Source organism: Chelonoidis abingdonii, chromosome 1, assembly GCF_003597395.2.
Source record: "Chelonoidis abingdonii isolate Lonesome George chromosome 1, CheloAbing_2.0, whole genome shotgun sequence".
NCBI lineage: Eukaryota > Metazoa > Chordata > Testudines > Testudinidae > Chelonoidis > Chelonoidis abingdonii.
In genome coordinates this window covers 314055027-314066813 of record NC_133769.1, presented here as the reverse complement: position 1 = coordinate 314066813, position 11787 = coordinate 314055027, and the positions used below count along the sequence as shown (strand labels likewise).

At 40.6% G+C, this 11787-nt stretch overlaps 1 protein-coding gene and 1 long non-coding RNA gene across 2 annotated transcripts in view; both read right to left on the bottom strand.

The window, feature by feature from the left end:
* ITM2B (integral membrane protein 2B) overlaps positions 1-9879 on the bottom strand; it is a 28891-nt gene extending 19012 nt beyond the window's left edge. Inside the window, exon 1 of the mRNA XM_032788144.2 lies at positions 9584-9879. Within this exon, the coding sequence (XP_032644035.1) occupies positions 9584-9682 (99 nt within the window). The 5' untranslated portion in view covers positions 9683-9879. The remainder of the gene's footprint in view (positions 1-9583) is intronic.
* On the bottom strand, positions 4170-4967 carry LOC116829364 (uncharacterized). The gene is made up of 2 exons (XR_004374718.2): positions 4883-4967; positions 4170-4360 (listed from the first exon to the last, which is right to left on the bottom strand). It is a non-coding gene; the product is annotated as an uncharacterized LOC116829364 (long non-coding RNA).
* Positions 9880-11787: the final 1908 nt, after the last annotated feature.

The window sequence follows — 11787 nt, the reverse complement described above, 5'->3', positions numbered from 1 at the left end:
TCACCTGAGCCCAGGGCAGTGGAGTGCTAAGCGGTGACCAGAGAGGCTGAAAAGGTATGCTGGGATAAGGCCTAATACCCTGGAGGCCAATAAAAGCGCTGGTGAGTGTCCACACCTGATGAACAGCGCTGCATTAGCAGCGCTGGATTCGCTACACCCGTAGCGGACCCAAGTGTACAGCCAGCGCTGCAGACAGGGAGTTGCAGCGCTGGCTGAGCTTTGTAAGTATGGACACCTGCTAAGTTGCAGCGCTGTAACCCCCTCACCAGTGCTGCAACTTGTAAGTGTAGCCAAGGCCTCAGAGTCTAACCCCTTCCAATCCATAACACTGACAGATAAATGTCAGAGTTTGCACCAGCAGAATGCAATTCATTATACCATTCCTACTGGACACAACAAGAAATCATGACAATCAGGAAGACCGAAAATAGTAGTGAAAAATAAAAGTGGAAAAACTCTAGACACCCCGTTTGCTAAGAGGAAGAAAAAGTTTTGCTTTAGAGTGATGGATATACTCTTATATTTCAACAGATACTTTTCGTGGCTTTTGGGTTTGTTTTCAGAGGACCCTAGGCAATTATTACAACAAGCTGTTATAGCATTTAATAACTAAATAAAATGTTGAATTTTTAAACATCAAAGTTCTAATTGTAACCTATTCTCTATGTTGCTTTAATAGTAGTGTACAAATCAGTCACTCGCAATATATAGCAAGCTTCCATACCCACTTTTCTGCAAGGTGACAGCTGTCAACAGCAGGTTAGAAGCATTAACAGGATCAAAACTTTTCAAAAATAATTCACAGCTTATGCTTCATTAATAAAAAAGCTTTTTATATTAACTTGCAGAGTGCTGCAAGAAGCAAAGTAAGTGTATCTTTCTTTTGGCAGGTTTTCCATTTATTACAGCTAGATATCTCACTGGTTTCTGTTCCAAATACAGAACACTGTTAGCTCCTGGAAGATGCATTCTCTTGACCTGAAATGTAGGCGTTATAAACATATGCTATTATCAAACTTTCCAGACCAATACAAATGTTTCTATGGAAAGCATAAACAAATTCTAACTGAAGCAGAGTTTTTAACTGATAAAAATTCCCCTGCAGCATTTGCAAGGTGTAACCTCTGTGCTAATACTGAAGACCCTGAAAGTGAAAATGGCTAGAAAACAGTATTAAAAATGAAACTGACTCACCACAGCATAAACAGTGAAATGTAGGAAGCAATTTTAAAAATCCTTTCAGTTTTAATTGTTACTTATCTAAGGATTTTTTCATTAGCTACATGATTTTTAAACTGACATTGTTCCTTCAAGTGAAAGGCTGGGGATGAAGTTTAATACAATTGAATTACCATGGGCATTAAGTTTCAGGTCAGTTTCTGATTCACTGTGGATTCTTCAGTCAAGTGTGTTCAATCATAACTAAGTCAGGTAAAGCAAGGATTTTTATTATTTTTAAATTGTCCCTGTACTAGCAGGTAAATTTCATATTCTAAGACTTTTCAAACTATGAAGGACATCTATATACAACTTTTTTTTTAAAATGCTGCCATTGAAATTGCTGTAGATTAATGAGGAAAATAGACAGCAAATGAGGATTCAACACTCAGGAGAGAGGGATATTACATAAAAAGTTTAGCATACCCTTATTTTTAAATTATCTCAAAACAAACTGATGCTTAAGTTTGTTTTAAAGAGAGTAGGGGGGGAAATCCAAACAGCATTGAGAGAGAACAGTCACTTGTTTATAGAAAACAAAGAATATTCCAAAATAGCTATTCAATTCAATTGATATAACAATGAAAAAACTGTGGAGGAGGATTTTCCATTATGTACACCTACTCCCTAGGAATTGGACTTACACCACAAACTAATTTCTCATACACCAAAAGAACCTCCAAATAGATTCAAATTACGTTCAAACTTCTTTCAAGATAGTGTGAAGTTAAAACAGGTGTTATTAATATTCCTAACCTAAATATTTTTGCTTTATGTATGAATGATAGATGTAAACTTAACAGTCAATACATTCCCATAATCCTTCAATGTATAATCGCTACCATATATATTCGTTCATTAGCCCGTTTGTTTATAAGCCGACCCCCCCCAGATGGTTAGGTAAAAACAGCACAAACTGTATGACCTTTTCATAAGCCGACCCTATATTTCAGGGGTGGCAAACTTTGGCTCTTGGCCGTCAGGGTAAGCCGCTGGCGGGTCGGAACGTTTTGTTTACTTGGAGCGTCTGCAAGCATGGTGCCCCTCAGCTCCCCGTGGCCACGGTTTCTAATGGGAGCTGAGGGGCTCCATGCCTGCAGATGCTCCAGATAAACAAAACAACAATGTATCAGATATTAAATTCAATGACTCCATAGAGTTTAAAATCATCAAATTTTGGTGTATGACCCTCGCTCTCTGATGCGTCACTTTTTTACCAAAAATATTCAGCATGTGAACGAGTATATACGGTAAGTATTATCATTTGTGAATACATGCCTAGCAATGCTGTACTGAGATATTTCACATATATGAATTGATTTTAGCACTAATTTACTCACATTCTGTTTCCAATTTTAGTGCACAGTTTCAAGTACAGTTTGCTTATTATTTAGGATAGCACATGAGATTATCACATCTCAGCAGAGCTAAACCACAAGTATCAGACAACACTGAAAAACACTCTGTTAAATTAATCAATAATATTGATCTAATTTCCCTTTTTGAAGTGGATAATTAAATACATCAATTAGGTATTAAATGGAAGCACTTAATATTTATAGTTTTGGTTATGTATAATTTCATTAATCCCACAATGCTAGATTATATTACTACTAATTGCTTGCTACCCTATGACCAAGTGAAGTTCTTGGAACACAATACCGTTTATGCTAAACTAGAATGACCCAAGAGCAAATTGCATCTCCCTATTCCGGAATAGACCCCTGCACCTCAGGATCAATACACCCTGAATACGAAATGGTGTTGTTGATGCCTACCCTCTGTTAGGGTGGTTCCTGACCTGTGAACCCCTTTCACTAAAATGTCAAGTCTCGTGAATCCCCTCCTAAAAATAAATATTTCCAGGGATTTTCTCCTTTACTTGAGTATAAATTATAAAAGCAGTGATCTTGGAAATATAATTTTTTATGACATGATTATTACACAGTATTATTACTAATCATTGCAGTATTTTTATTACATTATGAAAATGGCAACACTTCCAAGATCTCACTTTCAAGCTTGTATCACTTTGAATAAGCCTGTTATAAGACAAGACCCCTATGTCTCACCAAGGAGTATCAGATGTGAAACAGCATGAAGGTATTTAAGAAGCCAATTCAAAGAGTCCCTCCTACACAGGCATTCAGGTCTTGAGCAGTCCAGGCAAACAATGCATGTTATAACAAAGCCTAAACTTGTTCTTCATAATAATTTTAAAAACAATACTAGCTGCTTATTTAATTTTATAAACAGCAAAAAATATCCACCTCCCTTTCCATTTCTTATAAGGAGTCTTGAAGTTTAAATCTCCTCACGGTTGCTTTGCTTTGATCTGCTTAGCTCTTGGAAGTCCAGGGGCTCTGGGCTGCTGGCCCTGTGCTGCCTGGGGTCCCCAGGGACGGATCTGTCCACCATTAGGAAATGTGTTCCCCCCAAAAAACCCCTGTAACACTACTTTTATAATTTATACTCAAATAAGGGAGAAATATGGAGAGAAAGTGTTTTTGTACACATTTAAGTGTCTGTAGTGTTTGTCTACTATATATCAATTATATACAGAGCCTGCAAGTATACCATTAATGCTACTTTATTAAATTTCCAAAGAGTAATCAAAAACATTATTAGATCCAAAATAAATATCAACAGCATTCCTCAGAAAAGCCAAATGCTAAGTAAGCACCACCGAAATATATCAAACAAATGATGTGCTATTGGAAAGGGGGAAAAAAAATCATAAAAATAGTGAAATATTTATCTGTTTATAAGATTTGGTTGAAAAAAATTTTTATAAAGCAGTTTTCCACTGGAAAATTAAGTTTCTTTGAAATCAAAGCATTTCACAGGAACATGTCAATTTTGAAGAATTTTTTCAACAGGAGAAGTCAAAACAAATAATTTTGACTCTCTAATTTCAATACAGCAAAAAATGTTTCATAATGACACAGTAAAAGTTTCAATTTCATTTTTATTTGTTTCAAATTTTATATATTAAACTAGTAATTGTATTATACTCTAACATTATAAATTATAATTAATATGTATATATATACTTTTGACTTTATTAGAATGATATGATTTGATGGTTTCAAACTGAAGTTTTCTGGAACTTTTGTTTTGCAGGAAATTTCAGCTTTTCACTCTGATTCAAAACAAAAACAAAGTTTCAAGTGTTAGAATTTCTCACAGAACAGCAACTGCAGATTCTAAACAGCTCCACTATTTACACAGTACATTATATAGTTGTATAATGTTTACATTGAAGAGAAGTTCTTTAAAGCTTATTAGGAAAATATATAACACACACACACATCAAAAATTATACTTAGGGATATGTACTTTTTTTAATTTTCAGAGCCCTACAAAATTTCAAATGGAGGTGCAGACCCCTTTGGTAATCTTAAAACAGTCGGCGGACCCTCAGGGGTCTGCGAACCATAGGCTGAAACCGCTGTGATAGAACATATGTGAATGTTTGTAGAAACATGCATTTCAAAATTATTTTATGTCATCACCTGTAATGGCACATTATAGTACAATGCATGTTATTTTTCTAAGCACTGCATACTGTAAGGGCATATCTACTTATGGGAACACTATTTATATAACATAATTTTATGCAAAAAACAGTCCTCCAAATACATTTGAAAAAAAAAAAACTTACCCAAGTATCAGTTTGTTAATCTGACAACAGAGAAGATACTTAGAAATAGTCTATGTAAAACAATCTTCTGTCTGCCCATGTATCCTCCCTTCCATGTACTGAACTGATTTATCCTGAAATGACATTCATGGACCTCAACATCATTTTGTGGCTGGTAAGACAAACAACTGCCAAGGTAGTTATTGTGGTAGTGTAGTACAAATATCTTGTTTAAAATATAATATCAGTGTATTGGAAATGAGGAAAACAGTATTTCACCATCGCAAAGTTTCATATTTACCATTCAAGTCAGGAAGAGATTTAAAATGAGAGAAACACAAAAGGAAGTGAGATATGGACCATTTCCAAGAGCTCCTCTGCTCCAATATGTTCATTTCTACTGCCTGAAGAAAGATTTGCAACCAATGTTCCCAGCTCAAGGTCAGAAAGTTCAAAAAATGAATCCCAAGTTTCCAAGCTATACCATTCACAGCAATTGTTTTTGGTAGCGTTCCAGTGAAACAAGTTTTGGTTGTTTTTTTTGTTTTTGTTCTTTTTTTAATTTGTAATTACTTTGTGTGTACTGTTCACTCAATTGTTGGCAACATCCTCAAAGGAGCTTTAGAGGCAATTGTGCAAAAACCATCATGATGATGTTTTTAACCAGGTATATTATTTAATCAGTAGTATAGATGACCATGCAAGAATTTATCTAAAGGGGTGGAAACTAGCCACTCATTTCCCTTTACTCCCTTTCCCAAGAATCTCAAAGTTAAAATAAATCTAAGATTCCTCATGCAGAAAAACTTTGCTAATGTAAAAGTCAACAACCTCGCCCCTCTCTCCTGCACTCATTCGAGGACAGATGAACCGGATGGCCAAACGAGGAAGCAAGAGATTTGCACATCCTTTGGACTTGAACTGGAAGGTTAGTTATTTTCTTTTGAGGTCTGGGACAAGTTCAGTAACACCCCCACCAAAACAGTGGGAGAGGAAGAGGGAAGTCAGCCTGCTCCAATTCTCTCTCTTATGTCTCTTTAGTACTAGCACCCTAAAATACACAGCAGACAAATCTATCATACTCCCGAGGCAGGCACAAGCTGTCCAATTTAGCCATCTACGTTGTCAGGGAAAGGCTGGCAGAATTGCCTATTAAAGGCTTCTCCCTCCCTTTGGAGAGAGGTCAAAAGAGTCCCCACAGAGAAAACTTCTGCCGACAGGGATAGAGTTGCCAGGCGTCCACCAAAAAATGATGCTACCAGGGAAAAGAAGGAAATCTCTGCAGAATAAAAAGTAGGTACGTAAACTGCCCTATATATTTAAAATGAGTAAACTAAGTTTTCCTGACACCAAAACAAGCACCATGACATAGTACACAATCCCAATGCGCCTTTATCTGTAATCTTAGAAGTACAGTGGTCTAAGATCAAAGACAAGCTTATCCAAACCTAAGGTAACCAAAGACTGACTATGATCCACCAAGCTGTGACTTCATCAAATATGGCTTGATGCGGTGAAGTTATGAAGACCTACAGCCTTGAAGAAGCTAGGCTGATGTCTGGTATTGAAGGAACTGACCAACAGACTTTGAAGTTTGCTGAGGATCCAGAACCCTTTAGTGGGGACTTATTCCACCGATCAAGCTCTGTCAAATATCAGAAGGTTTCAGGCATCTCCATAAAACTTAAAACAGAGGTTCCGAATGGAATGCCTCCAGCAATTGTAAGTATTTTGCAATTCCAAAATAATATCTTGATAGCTAACTATGCAGACACAGAGATTAGGACTTTTAACTTGTTAAAAAAATTCTTTATTTATTGATGTAACTGGTTCGAACACATTATTGTAAAAACATTACACTGTGGGATCTCTTCTGTAAGAGAAGTTCAATAAAACATTAGCATAAATTTCTATTTAAATGTCTCTCTCCCCTCTGCCACCTCCTGCAACTACATTTCTCATCATTCCCTTCTTCACGGGTTATTGGCTAGGTCCTCAGGTGTGCCTTGGCTGTTCTGTCCCACATTGCCAGCATACTTTGGCTGCAAATCCTGTTTAACCAGCCCAGGGAGGATTCCTCCTCTCTCCCCCCCGCCCCCCTGTGATCTTGCAATAAAATACAGCTGAGGTAGAGAGCTGCTCCAGTACAATGCAATGAAGATGGCATGCAGAAAAGCAAGGCAATGCAAAAGGAGTTTTATGCCACCTTGGTGTACTACCACTCCTCCTGGCTTCAGCTTCTGTCCCTTTTGGTCATACCAGAGGATCTATCTTTGTACTTGAAGACCATCTGGTTTATCATCATCTCTCCTTGGAGTCTGGGGGTAAATGCTCACCATGCACTTACATATACTGACCTCTGCCAATCTTCTTCCACTTTCCCTTTCCTTATTTTTTTTTAAAACATGAAACCAGAATGTCTCCCAGGACTTTTTCAAATAAATAAATAAAATAAAATAAAATAAAATTTAAAAAATTACAGCCGTGTATATTTTAGGTCTGTACTTGGGCTCTAGACCTATTGTTATCCTGCAATATAAGCTCAATATGTTACAAAATACTTGCTTAATATATATGTTCTCATAACACCCTCATCTTCTTAGTAACTAAGCGCCTTCCAGCACTGCATTAAACAATGTGACTAACATCTGTCATATGTGGTTTATTCTCTCTCTCATCCTCTCCCTAGAGAGAATTGTGTGTGCAGTGTAGTTTTTTGTTTTGGTATGGTTTGGGTTGGTAATGTTTTAATGTGCATGTTGCTGTGTTTCTAGTAAAGATGACAAGATTGAAGAAGTGAAGGTGGAAGGGATATGTGGTGGTTCTTAGATCCTGTGAGAGTTCAATTACAAAACAGCATTTATCTCAATTCTGACAAGTCCACAGGTGGGTCTTTGGCAACTTCCTCTCCTAAAACCTCAGATTAATATACTTTACTTAGAATTTCTTTTATTTCTGCTTTCAAACATGCTTGAAGAGGCCATTTCAGGAAAATTCCTTGAGGCATGTCACTGAGAATGGGGACCAGTTCTGACAACTAACAGAAGTGTGTCCAGGACAGATTCAAAGTCCCATCATCCCTGAAGAATGCTCATCTGCTGCTGGAATTATTGCCTGGACAGCATCCTTTCCAAGCACTTTTTTAAAAACTGTTTTTTTAAGCTCTTGTCAGACAGTTTTTGGCCAGTACATCTGGTAACAAGGAGAGGAACTTACAAGTAGCTACAGTGAAACCAGACAACCTTTTAATCTGTCTAGTAAATGTTTGACATTTCTGTTTCCAGACAAGCAAAACAGTGATAAACAGAGCAAAATTAATTTCTAATCCTGTACCTTACTCAGCTGAAACTACTAAACTCTACAGGAATGAACTCTGGATCCCATTCATGTCAACCTGAAAACACCCATTGACTTCTATAGGGTAGAGTTTTAGCTCAGAAGTTTTGCCTGAGAAAGACTGGCCCTTAATTTGTACCACAAATATTTTCTTAAACAGCTATAGGTTTAGAAAACTGACAAACAGTATACGTCCAACAGACCCAGTTACACAATTCAGATGTGCAACGCATAAAAGATTATGAAAGCATATGAAAACAGAAAGATGTTTATGATTAAGTGCACTATGCAATTTTAAATGTGTCTGTCAGTTTTGGTTTGTGTGTTTTTTTTAATGTGCAAAGTTTCAGCCCAGACAGACACAAACTCTACGTCTGAAATTAAGATACAGCAGAAATATAATCAGATTTCCAATAACAGATCCACTGTCATAAAAAAGGAATAAATATCTAAAGCAATTTCCCACATGTATCAATGCACTCCAACACTGTTCATTTGATTGTCATCAGGTGGATTAATGTCTCATCCTGTGTCTTGCTGGACACTTTGCGTTTTTTCCATCCAACCTGTTAATATTTTGTAACTGATCAAACACACACAGGACGCTCTAACCTTGTCGCTTTTGCCCTACTGGAGAAGAGACATTTGGCTACGATCAAATACAGTTTAATATCGGATTCCTTCTCTATCCTTGAGCTAGTATATGGTGCATTTGCAGAGGGACCGACTCAATCTAATATATCTTTTCCTAGGACTAACTACGCGGTTCCTAAACAAGAAACCAGCAGCCCTTTGCTGTCCTACCCCCTAGCGAACTTCAACGACGGATCCGGACTGGCCACCACAAAAAAAGAACGCAACATAAAAAAGCCAAGTTGGCTGTAATCCAAGCGCTGTCGGGCTACAAAAAAACCCAAAGAACAGGGAAACAGAGCTGCAAAGCTTGTTCTCACGTCAGCCATTTTAGAAGCCTGATCTGGCAAGGGGCTTGCTGGCCCCAGCTTTGCAGCTCCTCCTGCTCCCCTCGCCCTGCCGCCCTGCATTTGGACATGTATTGTTAGCAGGCACCTTATTTGTCTTTCCCCAGGAGGCCTCGCGTCTCCCATCAATAAATCAGAGGCGGCTGTGTTTGCAAAGCGTCCAGGCTGCAAAGCTCCCGTTCAACACCCTCCTCCTCCCCGTTTTCACTTCCAGCTCTCAGCGGGGCTTTAGCTAATCCCCCCGCGGGACAAAGCCACTTGCCCCCCACCCCCGGATCTGACCAATGTGATTACTGATCACTCGCCTCCCCCTCTAAGCGGGATCCCCCGCTCCTCAGCCCGTCCACACACCCCCGCCCGGTGTGCAGCTGCAGCAGGCCGCGGCCACCCCTGCCCCGCGGCTCACCTTGGGGTCCGGGCCCAGGATGAGCACCTGGTTGTTCTCCTCGTCCTTCTTGGCTGCCTCCTTCTGCGCCAAGGCGGAGTTAAACGACACTTTCACCATGGCGGCGGCGGCGGCCCCAGCTGCTGGAGGGACAAGACCAGGGGGGGAAGGGGAGAGCGAGCCTGGGCGGCGGCGACGGCTTAAAGGGGTTCACGGCTCGGGGCTGCTGCGCCTCAGGCTGGGACCAACTCCCCTCGCAGTCCGGTCCGAGCGCTGAGGTGCGGGGCACTGCCGGAGCCTCCCGCGGGGGTGGAGACAGGAGGCGGGGCCTGGCGGGGCGGACGGGACAGGCTGGGCCCAGCCGCTGCGGTGGGGGCTGCCTGCGCAGGGGCGCACTGGTGTCCTGTGCCGCGGGCCCGGCCCCAAAGTGCGAGCTCGCTCAGCGGGGCCCCCGCCCTGCTCCCCCAGATCTGCCAGCCCTGCACGGGTCCGGGAATGCCGCTTCAGAGGAGCAAGTCCCGCTTCAGGGGCCCTGGGTGGGAATCCTGCTACCGCCAGGCTTATTGCTGCTTGGGGGAGCCCATTTATTGCTGTCTCTCCCCCTCACCCCATCTGCTTGTTAAATCTTGTCTTTCAGGCCATGGATCTGCAGGGCGGGATGGGGGCTCTTGTCTGCACAAAGCCCGTTCAAGTCGGGGAGGGGGCTACGACGCAGATGTGTTTATAAGCTGCAGCCCTAGACTCTAGGGCAGAGACTGTCTAGTTACTCAGTTACTAGGTGTAGTGTCTGGGTTTGTCAAAGTCTCTAGGTACAACTGTGATACAGTTAAATAGTGGGTCAGTGGTTCCCAAACTGGAATGCGTGAACCCCTGATTGTTCCCAAAGTGTTACAGGGGGTTCTCGGGGGCGGGGGAATCCCTGGGGAGGGGGAATCCCTGATGGCAGACAGAGCTGTCCCTAGCTCCCCTGGGGACTGCAGTCTGGAGACCCTGGACTTCCAAGAGTTAAGCAGACCAAGCAAGCATATCACACTGAGGAGATTTAAACTTCAAGACTCCTTCTAAGAAATGGAAAGGGAGGTGGATATTTTTTGTTGTTTTTAAAATTAAAAAGGCAGCTAGTATTGTTTTTAAAATTATTATGAAGAACAAGTTTAAGCTTTGTTGTAATGTGCATTGTTTGTCTGGACTGCTCAAGACATGAATGTTTGTGTAGGAGGAGCTCTGATTTGGCTTCTTAAATACCTTCATGCTGTTTCACATCTGGTACTCCTTGGTGAGACATAGGGGTCTTGTCTTATAGCAGGCTTATTCAAAGTGATACAAGCTACGAAAATGAGATCTTGGAAAAGTGTTGCCATTTTCATAATGTAATAAAAATACTGTAATGAAATAATAATAATAAATGTGTAATCATCATTTCATTAAAAACAAATTTTACATTTCCAAGATCACTGCTTTTATAATTTCTACTCAGGTAAAGGAGAAAATCCCTGGAAATATTCATTTTTAGGAGGGGGTTCACAAGACTTGATGTTTTAATGAAAGGGGTTCACAGGTTGTTAAACCACTGGTTTAAGTTCTGTAATAGAGATGAGTCAGTTTGTGCACTGACTTACCATCCTCTCCAGCAACCCCTAAGAAGTAAATGCCCATGGGATCAGAGCTGAGAAATACACGGTACAGGCCCATGCGTTGCACTGATTGCAATCTCAAACTATTATTTTAGTTTCCAGAATCTCAGCTCTCATAAAAAAGAACTAAGAGTAAAGGTAAGCCTCTAGGTGTCATGGATTGGAAGAAAACCTCAAAAATGTGAGTTTAAAACTGTAAACCATGTGGAAATGGGTCTGCAGAGAGCCTGCAACAATAGCTCTGAGGGGTGTGAACTGCCCCATTCATCTCACTGAGGTGTGGTGATATAGCTACAGAGCTATGGTGCTGTCATGCTAGGGCCCATGAGCTTCTGGAGGATCAACCAGATGGAGCAGTGCTCTAGCGTGTCAAGTGGCATATGGGGTCCCAACACCACTCATTCAAATTTAGCCCTGCTGCCCATCCATTTGGCCAAATTTCAGTTGTCTTGTGACCATGTGTGGAGGGGTTGCAACATAACTCAAGTTTGGCCCAGTCACCCCTCCATCATGGCAACTGGGCCAAAGTGAGTGAATGGTGTTGCAACTTGGCATGCAGGATCATGGGTCAGAACCAAAGTTTGCAGGATC